The sequence below is a fragment of the Pyrus communis genome, chromosome 5 (assembly GCF_963583255.1).
Source record: "Pyrus communis chromosome 5, drPyrComm1.1, whole genome shotgun sequence".
Taxonomy (NCBI): domain Eukaryota; kingdom Viridiplantae; phylum Streptophyta; class Magnoliopsida; order Rosales; family Rosaceae; genus Pyrus; species Pyrus communis.
This window is the reverse complement of record NC_084807.1, coordinates 24,652,567-24,672,774: the sequence shown is the minus strand read 5'-3', so window position 1 is coordinate 24,672,774 and position 20,208 is coordinate 24,652,567. Positions and strand designations below refer to the sequence as shown.

The window sequence follows — 20,208 nt, the reverse complement described above, 5'->3', positions numbered from 1 at the left end:
TAGTGTTTGAGATCATGTGGGAAGTATATAAGGAAAACAACTTAAAATAAAGATGAAGGAATGAAAACAAAATCTTGAAAGTGAAAAAATTGAACATAGATTTTTGTTTTTAGTTTTCATTTTTTGAATCTTGTAATATATCTCTACCATTCTGCATTCGCACTTCTTCATCCCTCGTTTTCTTCTGTTTCTTCCCCCTATATCACGAATATCAAATATCATAAAAAATAAATAGTTATCAAACGGCCTGTAATTAAATGCGTTTTCTTCTTTCATCAAATTGGCACCTAAATAATTTGTCAGGCAAGGTGCTTTTGCAAAGACCGAAAGGCTAAATGATGTAGAAAAGAGAAACATGTTAGATGTTTTATCTTAAACTACTCTAATTTAAAAAATGCGATTCAAAGTTGGATGAGAAGCAGCAAACACAATCTGTTATCTCAGGTGAAGTGGCAGTGTTATAACCTTTCTCAAGAGTACAAATAGAATTGAGTGAGCTTTAACCTATTTGGGCTTTTGTTTGATTCGAATTCTGCGTTCCAATCCTTCTAAATTAGACAAGGCCCAATGCCTTGTCCTTGCATGAGTTTGAGAACTCAGCTCACTAGAACTCTTTTTAGCAATAAAGCCCATATTTGAACTTTTTCACAGTTCTTAAAGAGTATGGGAGTTGCAGTTTTTCTCTCCTGCGCATGAGCTGATGCGATAAAATTTTGGCCTTCCACTCTTGTAAATGAAAATGAGTGGCTGTGATCTGGTTTGGGGAAAAAAACCGCAACAAAGATTGAAACAACCGAAATGGAAGGCCGAGATTTCATCGCGTCAGTTCATGCGCATATAATCCATGCAGGAGGAGAAAAACTGATTGGAGTTGATGTCTTTTTCTGTGTGCGTTCAAATGGTGGTTGATGGTTTCTAACATAGAAATGATAAACACGCATTCTTATTAGCATGTGTTTGTTAGTTAAGCGTAGCTTAGGAGTTAAGCATGACTGTAAAAGGGCATATAAGTCCCATTGTCTCCCATTATTCTGTAATCAACATTTGTGACACTGACTGAGAATGCCAAATACTCATGGGTGTACTTTGAGGCTGGTTGGTAGAGATGATATATAAACCCCAATAAGCTCCTCCAGTCGGAGCAAAAATTAACACTTTGGATTCCGAACATTCTATCTAGAGGTGCAAACAGTGAAGCTGAAACAAGAAAAAGGTTTTTAAGTGCCTCTATACTTCATATTTTATTTTTAAGAAATGATTCCTATATATATCTTTATAAACAATGACAACACCTTATAGAAAATGCTTATTTCATCTGTTTGGATCGATGCCTTTTAGATCATGTTCCGGTGTACGTGGCCTGGGATGTGAGTTGAATGCATCGTGTTGAATTGGTTCAAAAATTCCAATCCCTTTACAATGAGTATGATCAAAGAAAAGTACAAGGTTCAGTGTCTTTCCTTCTTTTTAACCAATAAAATACAGTGTGAATAACTCAATCTTGTACGTAAATTTTCTTTTTTTTTGGATAAACTGTTTGTTTACTAGATAAACTAAACTACGATCGCAATGGCTGCTGTGAGATTTCATGGACGATGGATTACCTGTTTTGTTCGTACATATTTGTCTTGCAACAAGGAAAAGATAAAATTTTGAAATTAATATAAGAAATCGCGTTGAGAGATAGAGGTTGTGGCTCGGATTGGAACAGCTCCCCTCCATGCGTTGCTTACAGCAACAAAAATGCTTGATCAAATATTCCAAGAGTTGTCCAGGCAGAAAGTGGAGAACAAGCAAAGGGTAAAAAGTCACCTAATAATTTATATAAAATATTGATTATATGTTGTTTTTGCAGAGATAGGGCATCGTATCGGAAGACAGAAATTGCTGCTGCGACTGCCCTTGCGAGTTCCAAGGCGTTCGTTGGCCACCACATGCTTACTGCTCCCAACATTTTCTGCACTTCCTCTGGTCTTCAGACACGTCACTCCTGCATGCAAATCCGTCTCCCACGTCATCATTGTCATTTTCCTCAGCGAGTATTCACCAACATTTCTCTTCACGCTTTCTTTATACCAGTAGACGTACACCACTTCTAGTTACACAAATAATTTTTTATAATAAAATTTACATTATATAATATAAATGACGAGACAACGATAACACAACAAATTACTCAACAATAACACGCCTTAAATTAACATCAAGAAGTGAGCATTCACCAACAATTCTCTTCACACTTTCTTTATACCAGTAGACGTACAACACTTTTAGTTACACAAATGATTTTTCATAATAAGATTTATATTATACTGAAAATTTGATATTACCCCTTAAAACTATATTTTTCTTTACTAAAACTTATCTTTTTTTGTTTTCTTGAATAAAGCTCATTGATTAGCATCCAACTAAACAAATTCTTTAATTAAGTTTGACTTTTCAAATTGTGTATTTTCTGAATGCCTAAACCACCCCTATTAATACTTGGATAGGATTTTTGGATAGGTTACTAGTTATATCCATTTAATTAATTTTATATATTTTACAAAATAATTCATGCCATTCATTGTATGTTCAATGTACTAACTCTCAAATTGTTATAACGTGCCGATTGAAAAATAATAATACTGATTTCATAATTTTGTGCATTAAATGTATAAGTTAATTTACCTACCAACACAACAATAAACCTAAAACAGCTTCGGCTAATACTCCAATCCCTAATACATAAAACAAAACCTATATGTTCTGCTCAATTTTTACCTACAAAATAGTCTAATTTACCTATTCCATCAAGCCAAAATTTAAAGGGTCTAATTTACTTCCAAAATGGTCTAATTTACCTACATGATTTATGTGCATTAAATTAAAAGTTTATTTAATTACCTACAAGCACAAAACCCACAACATTCGAACATTATCTAATATCACTAATTGTTTTTTTGGAATAGGTAAATTAATTTAAATGTGTAGATTAGTATAATATTAATAAGTAGGTAAATTAGTATAATATTTGTATTAGGCAATTACATGATTCAAAATGCAGGTAAATTAGTATAATAATTTATATGTAGGTAAATTAATTTGTACATAGGTAATTACATGATTCAAACAATATTATTTTTTCCATACAAGATATGTGTAACATCCCACATCACCCAGGGGAGTGATCATTAAATGTATATTCCCATCTCTACCTAGTGCGAGGCCTTTTGGGAGCTCACTGGCTTCGGGTTCCGTAGGAACTCCGAAGTTAAGCGAGTAGGGGGCTTGAGCAATCCCATGATGGGTGACCCACTAGGAAGTTGCTCGTGAGTTCCCAAAAACAAAACCGTGAGGGAATGGTAAGCCCAAAGCGGACAATATCGTGCTACGGTGGTGGAGCGGACCCAGGAAGTGGTCCCACCTGGGGAGTGATGTGAAAAATTTGGTATCAGAGCCTAACCCTGGTCGTAGTGTGCCGACGAGGACGTCGGGCCCCTAGGGGGGGTGGATTGTAACATCCCACATCGCCCGGGGAAGTGATCCTTAAATGTATATTCTCATCTCTACCTAGCACGAGGCCTTTTGGGAGCTCACTGGCTTCGGGTTCCGTAGGAACTCCGAATTTAAGCGAGAAGGAGGCTAGAGCACTTCCAGGATGGGTGACCCACTGGAAAGTTGCTCGTGAGTTCCCAAAAACAAAACCGTCAGGGAATGGTAAGCCCAAAGCGGACAATATCGTGCTACGGTGGTGGAGCGAGCCCGGAAAATGATCTGCCCCGGGCCGGGATGTGACAAATTGGTATCAGAGCCTAACCCTGGTCGTAGTGTGCCGACGAGGACGTCGGGCCCCTAAGGGGGGTGGATTGTAACATCCCACATCGCCCAGGGGAATGATCCTTAAATGTATATTCTCATCTCTACCTAGCACGAGGCCTTTTGGGAGCTCACTGGCTTCGGGTTCCGTAGGAACTCTGAAGTTAAGCTAGAAGGAGGCTAGAGCACTTCCAGGATGGGTGACCCACTGGGAAGTTGTTCGTGAGTTCCCAAAAACAAAACCGTGAGGGAATGGTAAGCCCAAAGCGGACAATATCGTGCTATGGTGGTGGAGCGGGCCCGGGAAGTGATCCTCCCCGGGCCGGGATGTCCACATCGCCCAGGGGAGTGATCCTTAAATGTATATTCTCATCTCTACCTAGCACGAAGCCTTATGGGAGCTCACTGGCTTCGGGTTCCGTAGGAACTCCGAAGTTAAGCGAGAAGGAGGCTAGAGCACTTCCAGGATGAGTGACCCACTGGGAAGTTGCTCGTGAGTTCCCAAAAACAAAACCATGAGGGAATGGTAAGCCCAAAGCGGACAATATCGTGCTACGGTGGTGGAGCGGGCCTGGAAGTGATCCGCCCCGGGCCGGGATGTGACAAATTGGTATCAGAGCCTAACCCTGGTCGTAGTGTGCCGACGAGGACGTCGGGCCCCTAAGGGGGGTGGATTGTAACATCCCACATCGCCCAGGGGAATGATCCTTAAATGTATATTCCCATCTCTACCTAGCACGAGGCCTTTTGAGAGCTCACTAGCTTCGGGTTCCGTAGGAACTCCGAAGTTAAGCGAGAAGGAGGCTAGAGCACTTCCAGGATGGGTGACCCACTGGGAAGTTACTCGTGAGTTCCCAAAAACAAAACCGTTAGGGAATGGTAAGCCCAAAGCGGACAATATCGTGCTACGGTGGTGAAGCGGGCCCAGGAAGTGATCCGCCCCGGGCGGGGATGTGACAATATGTCCTCTCTTTTTTTAATTTGGTAAATTAATTTATATATGTTGCCAATATTTATGATACAAGAAAGGTAAAATATTCATATGGATTTAATTGCACATCATAATTAGGATGAGTAATAACATTTATTGACCAAATTAGGATTTTGTCGCATAAGTTGTAAATGTATTGTAATAATTGGTCATATATTTGTCTACATGACAGTCTATTTAAAATTTGAGTTTTATTTGAATGTTTAAATTTATGTGGGTTTTTCTTTGAAAAATAGGAGTTTCAAAGGCCTATATCTAAAGAACCCTATATTATATGATATAAATAACAAGACAACGATAACACAACAATCATCCAATAATAACACACATTAAATTAACATCAAGAAGTGATCATTTTCGATAATTGTTTCATCAAAGTAAACGTATTGATCTTGCAGTCATTGCAAGCGAAGATATTGTATAAGGGATGGACGTGGTTCAGTTGGTTGCGTTTTAAGTATAAATCGTGCGTCACTTCCATTTCTTTTAATCCCAAATTATAATCGAACCATAATGCCTTAGAACTAATTATACGTGTTCTCCAACACTATAGGTTTGCTATTGACGTGCACTCGTTACCAATGTAAGTTTCAGCGTCTCCCACTTCGATTCCCGCCCCGTTAGCATCTCTGATCCGAGATAAGAGATTACTCCATCAGGAATATCAGCAAAAATTAAAAACAATAACATATATAAAAAAACCATAATCGAATTGTCAACTTCATAACTTTTTTTATTTGGACAATAGTATCTACACTACGGGATGGGGGACTGGGGCTAAGTTTTACAATGGCTTGCCATGATAAGGTGATTCAACTTCGCTTTTAGTGAGAATCAAACTTAAGACCTCTTACTTACAAGTGAAAAAGAATATCACCAGACCGTAGTATTAAGTGGCTCATAACTTTAATTTATAGTCTCGTAATTTCACAAATACTTATCTGATAACTCAACTCAAATCTCAAATTTTCAATCCCATAATTTCAAGATGTTTAATAAGATAGTAAGATACATAATATTTTTCAAATAATGCCACTAGTATTATGTATTATTTTATCTCTACTAATTAATAAAACACTCATTGTCAACCAAAATTCTATGAAATTATCAGTTTAACCTTCTAATTAAAACAGAACATGAATAAAAAATATGAGGTAGAAATGTAATTTCACACAACCAAAATTTGCTTTTTTTTTTCAAAGTCTCACCTACATGTAATCCGAACATGTCTCTAATTAAAAAATAATAATAAAAAAAAAAACTTTATACTCCCACATTCTCTATTACTCTCTTCCTCTCTCCTTCAATTTCAAAAACAAAAACAAAAAAACACCATATGATATCTTATTGTAAGCAATTTTGTTGGGTTAAACCCCTGTAAATAAAAATAAAAACTTCATACCAAAAGAATCTTTCGTTTGATTTTGTTTGGGTTTATAAATCAAGTGGTTTGGTTTGAATGGTTTTCTGGTTTGTTTACCTAATATTGTACTATACATTGTGGACGCATTACATGTTTGGTGAGAAACTTTATCTATGAATTAATTTTTTTTTTTTTTTTAGTACATGTTGACTCTAAAAACTATTTAGTCAAATGTGGCGTGCAAGCAGAGTAACTAATGAGCTAACTACGTCATTCGGTTATGTGCGGGGCATGCCAACTCGACGCCCGAGCTCGTCCAGGGAGTAAAATATGTTGATGTTGCGTTGAGCGCATTGCTGGCTTTTTAATCTTGTGATTGCGGTTAAGGAAGGAACACGTCTCGGCTTTCAGATTCTAGAGCCTGAAGACAAGGCTACTAGTTTTGCAAAGTTCAATATTAGATTCGAATTTTAATGTGCCGAATGTAGTAACCTGGTAACACCTCACTTCGTAGAGAATGTTGATGAGATGACCTCTACCAACAAGGACTCGTAAATCCTTGTTGACCGAGACTTGGATAGGTAATCAGTCGATTTCAAAGCAATGTTATTTATCCAAACTGAACGCGCTCTGCGATTGACTGACTCTACGGCAACAATCTTGTTTATCCAAACTGAAGATGTCACCGATTGCCTTCACAATACTATTGATGTATTGGTGCAAAAAAAAAAAAATTTCTCAAGATTGTTGAGAGGTTTCGCGTAGAATGAGAATTTGCGTAAGACAGTTTGTATGTTAAATTGAAGGGTCTTTTTAGCCATCTGCCGCTTGGTATTTATATAGACCTGCACTCCTAAGTCGTGAAAACCAATCCCAATTACACCGTGACTCTGAGTCTTTATTTGCTGCTGCTGACCACGCACTTATCCCATGCATAATCACAATAATAAATGAAACTCTGAAAACTTTATCTTGTATGCACATAAGTCCATGCCTTATCACATCAATCAAAGTCCCATCTTTTCCACCTGACCTTCCAATACAATCTTTTTCAAAGATTCAATCCTAATTGCGTCATCACTATCGTTCAAAATCCACGTGTCCTTTTGTAGCAACCTGATGCAGTCCCACTTTATCTTTTATCTCCGCATCTTGTATGCAATCCCACCTCTTCCTGGATGTGAAAATGCATGCAAGTGCAACTTCATTAATCCCATTTAATTAAAATACTTGGCATCCTGCCAAGATGGGCTAATGATTCTTCCATATCTGCACATGTTGTTTGAACTTCTGCGTGCTTGAATTATTAGAAGATATTCTCCCAATACACTTAAAAACTCCAATACGAGAATCCCAAACAGACCTGTACTACAATAATCCAATAGTAATATCTAAAAAAATAATAGAAACAAGCCAATAATGCTACAAAGTTATCACATTCCAACATCTAGAATTCTTCATAATTATCCGACGGTCTCAATTATTTAGATCAAAAATATAAAATCAGGTCCAAACAGTACATGAATTAATTTTTTTAATTATTCCAATTTTAATTTTCATTCTTTTTAGAAACCGAAATTTATCTAGTAGCCAATTTCAAATTTTAAAATGTTCATTTTATACTTTAATCTTGTTTTCAAAAATTAAATATTGAAACACGAGTTTCAGTTTTTATTAAATTGAAAGAGGTGTGATATTCACAAACTCCATTTTATTTCTCACACATCTTTTTAATTTTCGGCCGTTGGATCGGATGAATTGAAGAAGATTAACGGATATAAATTATCAAGAGGTGTGTGAGAAGTAAAATGGGGTGTGTGGATAGCACATCCCAATTGAAATTTTTATAAAATGTCCTTTAAATGTTTCTAAACAATATTTTTTCTATCAAACGATATTATCTACATAGGAGAGTGTGGTGGACTTAACCTCATAATAGACTAGCAATAATGTAGTTTAAATTCACTTTTATAGATAATCGAATCAAAGACCTCTCACTTATAAGTAAAGAGGAATACCAACCGTAGTACTAACTTACGTTGCTAAGCAGTGTTAGAATTGCAAAGATGTCCCACTTATTTTTCTCATAATTTCGAATCATTCATATATAAAACTTTTTTTTATTTTTCAAAATAAAACTGTATAGTTGGGTTATGGTTATATTGAATGTTCAAAACAGAAATTACCATACAAGTCAGCCACAAAATATTAAAGGAACACAAATTATAATTGAAACATGTTATTCCCACAGCCACATGCATGCTATTTTTATCTGAATTTATTTTGATTAACACCAGGGTTGTCTCATAGTTGTCATACAAAACCAAAACGAGTCACGGAACATATTGTGTATATAGACTGTCATAAATATTCACACAAGTACACAACTAATAGTTCTATACATGTCGATATTTTTCGTTCGTGATCTCGTTGATAAGGATGTATCATGTGAGACAGAAAAAATATGCATGTAGAGATAAATTCTAGGGTTTAATATAAGGTCGTTATACATAATTTGTAGTACGAGAGACAATTAAGAAATCCTTAAATTAAAGTATAGGTCCCTTGGCTTGAAACCTATCTTTGTGAGTAAAATTAAAAGCCACAAGAGTTCACAGATGCCATGCATCATCCTTTATACTCAATTTTTACAAAAGACCGTGCCACTACATTTTACTTTTTATTTCCGTAGGTCACAAGATTTCCTACTATTGACGTAAAGTAACATGATGTAGACCATCGATCAATGATATTACAGCCCAATCTACATCAATACACCTCTATACCCCCATATGCCCATATTTTTAAAAACTTAAGCATTTATTTGGAGTTGCTTTTAGGTAACTCAAAATACACATCACTGTCTCTATGTGGTTGCTATTTGGAGCATAAATAAACTGACTCACCACACTTATAATATAAGGAATATTTGGTCTCGTAAGTGATAGGAAATCAATCTTCCCACTAACATCTGATCATATTCTTCTATTAGTTGGGACTTGATCTTAAATTGCAACATGATGATTTTGCAATTTCAATGGGGTTTATCCCTCAAAGCAATCTTTGGATTTCAAGGGTTCTTAATCCCACAAACATCAAATATAAATATGAAAAAAATTGGATACATCTCCTCTACGGCTTTTCCAAAAGGAAAATTGGGCACAAGTATATCACTCACTATTTTACTTTCGTTCGTCTCGGATTGGTTGCAATAATGACAAGCTCTTTTCTAATTTTCCTTTATTTTGATTTGCAACTGCAGAATCTGTTTTGAAAGTCCCGTTGTATATTTTGATCTCCCAAAACAGATCAGGTGGAGGGATGGGAGCCAGAGAACGGGGAAGGTGAAAGGAGTAATATTTTTACGTTTAAGCAGTAAAAATTAAAAATTAAAAATTAAAAAAAAAAAGAAAAAACCTGAAATTACACCTAGATCTTATAACTAGGCTGCCACATAGGATAGTATACAAAATGCGGTGGTATTATTTAAAGGGTGATGCTAGATATACCAAAATTTTATATAAAATTTGGAAACCCAATAATGTGTCACATTATTAACGCTTAAGTAATAATTCAATCATTAATAACCAAATCATTTGCTTTGCAAATTTGAATTAAAAAGTTTGGTCTCCCGAAAATTACCTATATTTAATTACATGTTTCGATTCGAGCATACTATACATAAGTAACTTGCCATTAAGTAATTAACGGCAAATAAAAATAAATAAAAAGAAAAATTAAAGCCATTCCATTTTCATTTTTTTTTTAATATGAATGACAAATCATTAATATAAAAATTGTGGAAAAACATGACAATTGAGTGCATAATAATTCGTTATATGTCAAAATATCCCCTGAAATTAGGAGTGCAATTCGGGCAGATTGAAAGGTCAATCAAATCTTAACCCAACTTTTACAATTTGGGATCGGATTCTTGTTGGGTTTTAATCAGGTTCATTTGAGTTCAGGTTTAATCGGGTTAGGTTTACTTAGATTAGGTTCGGGTTGCCTAACTTTTGTAAGTTTTAATTGGGCATTAGCATCAAATTTTAAATCATATGTTTCTGAAAGCACCTGCACAGTCATGCATACATCCACAAAGACATCAACCTATTTGTATTAGCAAACAACTGACCTTAAAATCATTTTCCCTTAACTTGCTCAATAGCCTGCTTCGTCTGAATCGGCACAAGAAAGCAGCATAAGAAGCAATCACAACTTAAATTGTGAAGCAGATCCCAAAGAGGAAAGTGGATTGTCTGCCCTTTCATTTTCATACTTTTTTCATGCCCTTCTGATTGTGTGATCACGATTAAGCCACGTTAATATTTTATATTTCTATTACTTTTTGTTTTATTATTTCTATAAAAATTAATATAAAATATTGATGTGGTTTAATCGTAATCACACATCACAGGAAAGCATGAAAAAAGTATGAAAATTGGAGGCAGACAAGCCACCTCAAGAGGTCGAATAGTTGCAATATTAATTTAATAAAGGAAGTTGTTCTACATGATGTGATGTGAAAAGCAGAATAAACTTAATATGATTCCTTTCAAGTCAAATTGTATATCATATCAGTAGGTTCTCATGAAGGTGCGAGGGTCACTGGAAAGCATGTCACACAGCTCAACCCAATTGGGTTGGGTTAGGCAAATAATAAATCCAATCCAACCTAATTAATTAATGGATTGAAATTGAGTTGAATTTGAACGTGTTATAACTAAAAAAAAAATTCGCTTATTCGGGTTGAAAATCGAATTAGCCCAATCCAAGTTGCATCCCTATATAAATTAAGTTGAATAGTAAAAAAAAAAAGCAAAAAGAATCATCTTCTCTCTTCACCAGCCACTTCCATTAAAAACATAAGAACACAAGAAATAACGAATCAATGGAACTAATGATAAAGTCGCTCGATCTGCAGTGGGAAGGGATGAATGTTATACAATGTTATTAATATCTGTTAATTAAATTCTTCTATTTTTGTTGTTGTTTCAATCTATGTGGCACTATTTATTAATTGGACGCGTGAGCCTTATATTTTTGTCACGTCAACTATAGTAGACCATAATTATAACACATAAGTAAATAAAGGGGTTTTTTGAAATGGGTCCAAACTCCAAAGTAACTAAAAATTGGACTTACTTCAAAAGTCAAAAGTCACTAAAAATTGGATCTATTTCAAAAGTTAGTCTATAAAATTGGACCTATTTCAAATTTTCCCGTAAATTTTAATGGTTTTTCAAAGGAATACATAGAAACAAGCTAAAATATAAAATAGAGTAAATATTGAGTTTCAGGGGTCAAAGTGTGATAAAAATCGCATTTTAGAGAGCGAAGTGGCTACTTTGGAGTTTCAGAAGACAAAATAAGATTACAATTAAGTTCCGAAGAGTAAAATGACGAATTTTGAGTTTCATAAAAGACAATGAGTTCTCAAAATGTAGCTAAAAGGCCTAAAAGAAATATGGAATGATAGTTATGTAAATAAATTCAAAACAATTTGAATCACCTTTTTCAAATTGGGATGGCCGACTTTGACCACCTTGAAAATACGCGTGGTTAATTAACTTTAAGATAAGTTGGGAAATTAAGTATAAGTAGCACGCAGGACACCGATTGTAAACGGTGTTTTTTTTGTCCATACCCTTAAAGTGATACTGTGATATAGTAATGTTCAACACTTACTTAGATAATTTTAAAATTTAAATTTATCAAATCATAATAAATAAGGTGATAAGCATCACCATTCAGAGTGGTGAAAATATTCCAGATTACAACATAAGGAAGTAGAGCAGCGCAAATTATTGTCTCTAGGTCAGACACAAACTGATTAACAATAGCAAAGAAACCACTTAGTATTACAGTCTAGTAGTATTCCTCTTCACTTGTAGGTGAGAGGTTTTAGTTCGATTCTTGCCAAAGGCGAGTTTTAACCACAGTATTGCTAGCTCATTGTGAGGCTAAGTCCACCCCCTCCTCTTTAGTGAAGATAATATCGTTTGTTCAAAAAAAAAAATAGCAAAGAAAGAAGAGTAATGCTAGCCCATTGTGAGTGAGAGGTCTTAAGTTCGATTATTGCCAAAGTGAAATTGAATCACATTGTTGTTAGCCAATTGTGAGGCTTAGCTCACTTCGGACACCCTTAGTGTAGATAATATCGTTTGTTAAAAAAAAAAAAAACAAAAAACAAAAAAGGGTAATGCTAGGTAGTTTAAAATTTTAGACTATATTTGCAAATCAACACATAAGTAATAATCCATTAATCAACAACCACATCATATAATTTAAATAAATAATCTCTTTAACATTACCTAAGAAAGAAACAGTCATTACTAAAAATATGACTTTAGTTCTTAAAACACACTTTTCATTGCTTAAACCCAACATGATTTTTTTACCCGAATGAAACCAAGTGAAGTGACTATGCTCTGCACAAACAAACTGATCATTAATAAGTTTGACTTTTAAATATTTTGTAATTTTTAGATGTCGAAAATAACCTAATTATATTTTTGACTAATAATTTGAGCTTAAGTATATTACGTTTGTGATATCTACACTTAATTGTAAGACTTGCAGAATACTACATCAGTCACGAAGACTTTATTCAGAAAAGGAAAGCAAAAACATTCAAAACCAAGGTATATGAACATGATGAAATGATAAATATCATGTACCATTCTATTAAGGTGTAAGTAATGCAATTGTTGATTGATTGCAAATTCCAAAACCAATGTGCGCACTGCGCCTGGTCTGTTTCTTCACTGCCCAGCAATCACTCTCTTTCTCTCTCTCTCTCTCTCTCTCTCTCTCTCTCTCTCTCTCTCACTTTACAATCTCTCTCTTCCTCGATGTAAAAAAAACAGAAAAGTAAAACCCTAAAATATAAATACAGTGAGAGACCACCGCCTTAGTCCACCATTAACAAAAAATGGCATTGAATAATCAGACCCAATATCAGAAAAACCTCTCTTCTTTCGACTAAATCGAGAACACTGAATCAGGTGGTGTGTAGTGTTCTAGCCATTCCACACCCCCCCCCCCCCCCCCAAAAACCCCCTACACACACACAGTTTTCCACCTTTAAATTAAGCTCGCCGCCACCTCACCCTATGGAAGAAGACCAAGACCGCGATTCGGCAGCTGAAGCAGCACCAGCTCATCACCTTCCCCAAGAAAACAACAACAAAACCACCAAGGACAACTCGACCACCGCATCCACCGCCACAACAGAAACAACGGACAGCAGCAACAGAAAGTGCAAGGGCAAAGGAGGCCCCGACAACAAGAAGTTCAGGTACCGCGGCGTGCGTCAGCGGAGCTGGGGCAAATGGGTAGCTGAGATCCGCGAGCCGCGTAAGCGCACTCGCAAGTGGCTGGGGACCTTCGCCACTGCCGAGGATGCTGCCCGCGCCTACGACCGGGCCGCCATCATCCTCTACGGTTCCAGGGCACAGCTCAACCTCCAGCCCTCCGGTTCCTCGTCCCAGAACTCCATGGGCGGCTTCTCTTCTTCCTCCTCATCGTCCAGCTCCTCCACCCAAACCCTAAGACCCCTTCTCCCTCGCCCCTCCGGCTTCGGCCTTACTCTGCCCTACCCCTCCTCCTCTCACCCGGTCCCACTCATGGCTTCGGGGTTCGTTCCTTACGGTGTTGGCGTAGGGTTAGGAGTCTACCCTAACGTTGCTGCTGCTGCCGCCGTCGCCGGTGGTGGTGCAACTTCGTCCGTGCGTTTGAATCAGCATCCTCATCATAATAATATGTTAGATCAAGATCATCATTCTCAAAACAACATTAATCCATTGCACCAACAGCTACAGCAACAGCAGCAGGTTGTGGTGCAACAATTTCATCATCAGTACCCCATCTCGTTATCTGACGGCAGCGGTTGTGACACATCAACCTCGAATCAATATCCAAACCCTAGTCACGATCAATACCAACTACAACTAAACTATCAGAATAACAATAATCTGGAGTGTTGTTCGTACGACGATGTCATGAATTCGCTTGTGGGATCAGGGTTGTCTACGGAGCCTATGGCGGTTGCACCGGGGTGTTCTGACATTCCGATGGGGGGAGTGGGGCCCATTTCGCCGTCGATGTGGCCACTGACGAGCGAGGAAGAGTGCGTGCCGAGTCTTTGGGACCACGGCGATCCTTTCTTCTTGGATTTGAAGGGATTGGATTCGTGAGGATCAAGAATTCGAGGTATTGATGAAGCATAATATATATTCGAGTCACTCTCTTTCGAATAACGGGACAGAGAGATATATATATATGTATAGATATATTCAATTCCTTTTAAAATTCAAGCTTGATATATATACTAGGCTTGCATGCAAGAATTCACAGTAATTTTGGTCTCCATGGAGAATATATTTTGGTTTACAAGATCCAACTCTGGAAACCAAAAATACCCGAAGATTGATTACGAGGAAAGAGTGCATTTTAGTGTTGGATTGAAGCATACCACATTACTGTATGATCAGTCGATAGAAGCTCTTGATGAACACAAGGGGTTGTCAATTTGATTAATGATGGTGGTCTTATAATATGTTGCAGAAAGATCCATCTGAGGTAAGGTTCCTTATTCATCATCAGTTTATCATAAAGATCTTAAAGCGTTGTGGAGTTTTGGGATGGGATGTTTCCATAAATATTAGGACTTTATTTTTTATTTTTATAAATCATTATAGTATTGGGAATTTTATTCATTAGGATGTAGTTTTGGGATAAAAGAAGAAATTTGATTGATCTCTCTTCGTGTTTTTTTCTTCCTGAACTGAGAAATACAAGGATACAATTAGTTAGAATTTTCTTCCTATACACTTACGAATAAATATATAATTAGTTAGAATATTTCTTGATCTGAACAGAAAGTTTGGTCCATTGTGTAATTTATTATATGTGGAAATGCATTACCGAAAATTGAAATTTTCCTACTGCTCAACATGTTGGAGCAAGGGGAGCAGCGAGGAATTAATATTATTGTCCTTGGTAAGGTCTTCTGTAGTAATTATCTTCTGTCTGTAATCATCTATATATCTTGTGTCTGGTCTCTGTGGTTTCTATGGTAGGAGAAGGTTCACCGTTATTGTGGCGTCCAGTTCTAAAAACACAAGGATATGTGAAAAATTGTTAACATATGTTCTTATATAATTGGTATGAAAACACAAGGATATGTGAAAAATTGTTAACATATGTCCTTATATAATTGGTATGAAACGCCACGTGACAGTAAACTCATGTCATGAAAATCCTTCTCCTGTAATAGGGCTTTTGGCTGGTGATCCCCTAAATAAATCTGGGCTATCCAACTGTAATCTTCCTCCTTTGGGGGCAATACCAAAAGGAGAATTAGTAGCTCTGTTTCATAATTGATAAATACTCAAGACACATCACATACAATCGATATGCAGGTATTGGGTACTATTCTATACTCTAATTAATTTATATGCATGGTATATATGACATGTAAATATTAAGAACTTGTGTGTAAGATTTTATGTTGGAACTTATTTGTTGGACATCTGGTAAACTTAAGCTCATTCATAATCGATGGCAGCTCCAGAAGATAAGAGATATATAGGTTTAATGAAGGAAAGTTTGAGAACTGTGACAGTCGATCATCTCAAAAACACAAGTATTAAGCTGGCCTTCGTTATCTGGATGGCTAAATTAATCGGTTCTACCTTCAATAGATCCCAGCCACTAACTTTAAATCTGTATATCTTTTTAACAAGGCTCCTACTGATTTGCTGTTCGAAAAGTACATTCATCTCTGAAAAAACTTGAAAACAATTTTAAATAGTCCTTAATCGATATGTATTACTTTGATCTTGTAGCTATAATTATATAATATGAAAACATAATTAATACTACAAATTTGCGAGTTTTGATTTACAAAATCTAAAAGGGTCCAATGCAAATATGCTTTCAGGTAACACATTTTTTTTCCATGCATTATCCCCTCATCATCATATTGCTCGTCTAACAATTAATTATATTGTTTACTTACTATCATGATCACCAAAGTGAAGTGCTGATGATTTACTTTATAATGATATTTCGAGACACTACTACAAGAAATCAGATTTGTCGTGCCAAATATGATTTCGTCAAAGTTTTTTATTTTTTAATTTAATTTAATTTCTTTATTTTTGCACGATGAAATAAATCATCGAGCAAGGTTTTTCGATTTTTTTTATTTTTAATATTTTTTATTTTAATTTAGTTATATTAATTGTTTGCGCAAGGTTTTCTAATTTGTTGGGTTTTTATATTTCTTAATTAAATATAATTGTTTGTGTAATGAGCAAGATTTTTTTTTTAATTAATTAAATTATATGGATTTAGTTTTTTTCTTTTAATTGATTTAATACTACATATTATAATAATGACCAAATTACTCTATATATATATATTATTAAAAGTGTACATTGAAGCAAAGTACAATAATAGAATCTAATACAAGTCTATTCTGGTGGTTGTGGCATGGGATATAATGCAATGGCGTCCAAATCTGCCAGCCGCCTCCTCAACTCCTCAATTTTTTCCGTCAAAGTTGTGACGATTGAGTGCAAAAAAACAAACATAGTCAAATAGCTAAAAACCACGTGAACAACACTAATTAAGTGACGTGAGCATGTGTAGCCTTTGAGCTTAACATGTGAGCTAGCTTATTTTGATAACATAAAGAAAGTTGAAATTTCATCGTAAACTAAGTAGCAATGTGGAGGTAGTTCAACCTCTTATAAACCTAAATAAGGTTTCTTTTTTCGTGGACATGACACTATTTTACCTTCAGATTCTCACATAATCGTGGAGGTCAGAGACACGAGGGAGAAGGGAGAGAGAGACAACAATGAGTTAAAGTTTGGAGCCCCTCCCAAATATGATACCTCATTCCATATTCCTTCTGTGAGCCCAACTAATCTTGCTCATTCCCCCAAATATACATAATGGGCCTCTTGATTTTTAAAATATTTTGCACCAATCGGCCCAAGCCGAATATGAAAGCCGACAACACACTAGGGTTTTCTCCGTCCACTATAAATGCTCGCAAAGCTCTAAACTCACCTTCTCACGCCACTGTATCCCCTTCCGTCCTCCGCAGCTTTCAAGACTAGGGGTTGGGAGCGAACGTCTTTTTACCGCCACCATGAGGGCCAAGGTAATTTCTCAATCTCTCCCGATCACCTACGCTTTCTGTTCGTCCTCGCTTTGTGTCCGTTGATTGATTCGTTTTCTGTGTTTTTTTTACGGCGGTGATTGCAGTGGAAGAAGAAGCGCATGAGGAGGTTGAAGAGGAAGCGCCGGAAGATGAGACAGAGATCCAAGTAGTTTGCTCGTTCGCTGTCACCGATCATCAATCGACGTCGATTCGCCTCCGTCTCCATGTTTTGTTTTCTAATCAAGTAATCAGTACCCATTAGTCAGCTTGTAGTCGTTTTGTGCTATCGTTTGGAACAAGTTTTGCTTTAATCAATTCAGTCAGATCATTTACCTTATTACGAATCTTTTAATATCCTATAGTATCGTTGGCGATTTTGAATATTGTGAGGTTAATCTGTTTATCTTTCGCTATGCAATGTGTCATTTGTGTTTTATGAGTTTGACAGGATTCGGTTGGATGTGTTTTTAAAATGTCTGAAAGCGCTTATGGATAAATTGATTTTGAGTTCCAAAAGCAGTGTAATTCCTTTTTTGAAGAAGCACCAGATATGTGTTCTTTAAGGAAGCACTTAAAATACTATTTCAGGATCCACTTTGATTTTTACTAAGAATTGGTATCAAAAACATTTTCGCTAAAAGCGTTTTCAGTCATTTTAAAAGCACATCCATAAGCAGCAGTATGTTATGGGAAATTATCTGTTTAGGGTTCAGCGTCGGGTTTAGGAGCCGAGAGCCTTTTGATTGACTGGTTGGCACCATTGTTCGGGGTAATGCTCTATCTTAATTTGGTCAGTATTGTTGGTTTAGGCACGCCTGATGGCGAAAATTTGGAATCCCCATTGTCGATGAACATGTGTGCTTCGCATTGGATGTTCATTTTGTGTTGGGTTTTAAATTTTGGATAGGTTGATTGATTTCAATGTTGCTGTTAAGCTGGAATTTTTGCAACCAGGTGTAGTTTTGTGCAGGAAATGTGGTTAACTAAAACGTAGGTTTGGAACGTTCTTGTTTTAGCGTTTCTGTTGGGTTGATTGTTCTCGACAGAAGTCTCCTATATGTATATCAAAACATTTTGGAACCGATGTATACTGCATTTAGTCTGTTCTGTTTCTATGCATCGATGGAGATGCTTGTTCTCGTAAGTTTTGGTTTATGTCCCATCTAAATCCACATTTCTCGGATGTGGGTTGGTACTCGGGAAAGGGAGTACACTGCACTAGCTAAATAGAGGGATTATTAGGCCTTCCCCGACCGAAGGAGGGTAAGAGGGTTTGATTTAGACCTATAACCTTTTAAGAAATTAATATTTTAATAAACAATGTCAGGTCATATTTTTTACCATCTTCAACTCAGGCATAGCCCTGTGATAAAAAACCATCATCTCCAACCAATAAGGTCAAAGGATTATAGGTCAAAACATAATTTATTATTTATTATGTTAATTTAAAAACTACAATAATTTAAATTTAAAAATTACAATTTAAATCTATCCCAAAGCCAACCATGCACGTGAGTTTTTGCAACTCTTTCATTTGCACGTGTACTCAGTAGTTGACAAATGATAGGATAATCTATACTAAACCACAAAGAGGGGAATTGAACACAAGACCACGAGGGCATGTGCACATGTGAATGCATTTGGAAATAAGAAAGTATAGCTCGTGTGAATCCAGTAAATTGCCTACAGCATTTAACATTAATTCAAGCAAATTGAATCATTTATTTCAAAGGAAATGACAAAAACAAAATAAATTGCCATTAATTTATTAATCACTCGTGAAAAGAACGGACCTAACTTCTTTGTCCTTCCACTTTCCATACAGTCTCATTCTCTCCTGTTTATGCAGTCACTTTTATTTGTGCGGTCACGGTTAAGTTACATCAACATTTTATATTACTATTACTTTTTGTCTTATTATCTTTATGAAAAATTAATATAAAATATTGACGTGACTTAAGGTATCGTTTGGTATGCAGACGGGACAGGACGGAATGGGATGAGACAGGACGTGACAGGACGGAACGGAACGACGCGGGAGCAAAGATGCACTCGGATGAAAACAAGGAGGAAGAAGAAGGAGATGAAGAGGTTATAATTTTGTGTTCCACGGATGTGGAACGAGTCGTTCCAGGGTGGTGAGGTGGAATGAAAATTCACCCAAAACTCGTCCCGTGGAACAGCTCGTTCCACCCGTTTTAGGCGCACCAAACGTGGGACGGAACATCTTGTCCCACTCTGTTCCGTCCTGTTCCACGTACCAAACGGTACCTAACTGTGATCGTAAAAAATACGAGAGAATAGGAGTGTATGGAAAATGAAATGGTAGAGAAACCGGGTCCAAAAAGAACAGATACTCACAAAAATCTCAATTCTCAAACGAGTAAATAAAAGCAGGAGCAGCTTTGAACTGAATTCGTACCATCGTAGCTGCTGGAATCGAAGGACTGCTGGAGGTGGCGGCGCATGTCGTAAGCATGAGACGACACGCGTTTCACGAACTAGTCGGAGGAGGAGGGGATATTACCATCGAGGTGAAGCGCTTTCTCCACCTGCTCACTTCCGTCGTCATCGCCGTCGTCGTCCTTCTCCTGCGCAGCTCCACCGCCACCGCGGGCCGGCCTCCTTCTAGAATAGGGGGAGCACGGTACACCGAATACAGAGGAGGAGGAGGAGAACAATCGGCAGAGACTTCGATTGTGTAAGCTGCCGAGCGAAGAAGAAGAGAGGCATCCGGCGGCGCCGTGAAGAGAGAGGGTTGGTGACTACGGAGGGCGACACTTTTACCGATGAGAGGGAATCCATGGATGCTTATGTTAAGCTGTGAATTAATTGAAATTAAAAATGGGTGCAAAATTGCAATTACGTTTGGGTCTC

At 36.8% G+C, this 20,208-nt stretch overlaps 1 protein-coding gene and 1 long non-coding RNA gene across 2 annotated transcripts; both read left to right on the top strand.

Annotated features, from left to right (window-relative positions):
- Window positions 1-13,267: 13,267 nt before the first annotated feature.
- On the top strand, window positions 13,268-14,350 carry LOC137733595 (ethylene-responsive transcription factor ABI4-like). Its single transcript, XM_068472727.1, has one exon. The coding sequence runs from the start codon at window positions 13,268-13,270 to the stop codon at window positions 14,348-14,350; it is 1,083 nt and encodes a 360-aa protein (XP_068328828.1).
- A 2,845-nt stretch (window positions 14,351-17,195) lies between these two features.
- LOC137735729 (uncharacterized) lies at window positions 17,196-17,668 on the top strand. The gene is made up of 2 exons (XR_011068681.1): window positions 17,196-17,331; window positions 17,436-17,668. It is a non-coding gene; the product is annotated as an uncharacterized lncRNA (long non-coding RNA).
- The last annotated feature ends 2,540 nt before the right edge of the window (window positions 17,669-20,208 follow it).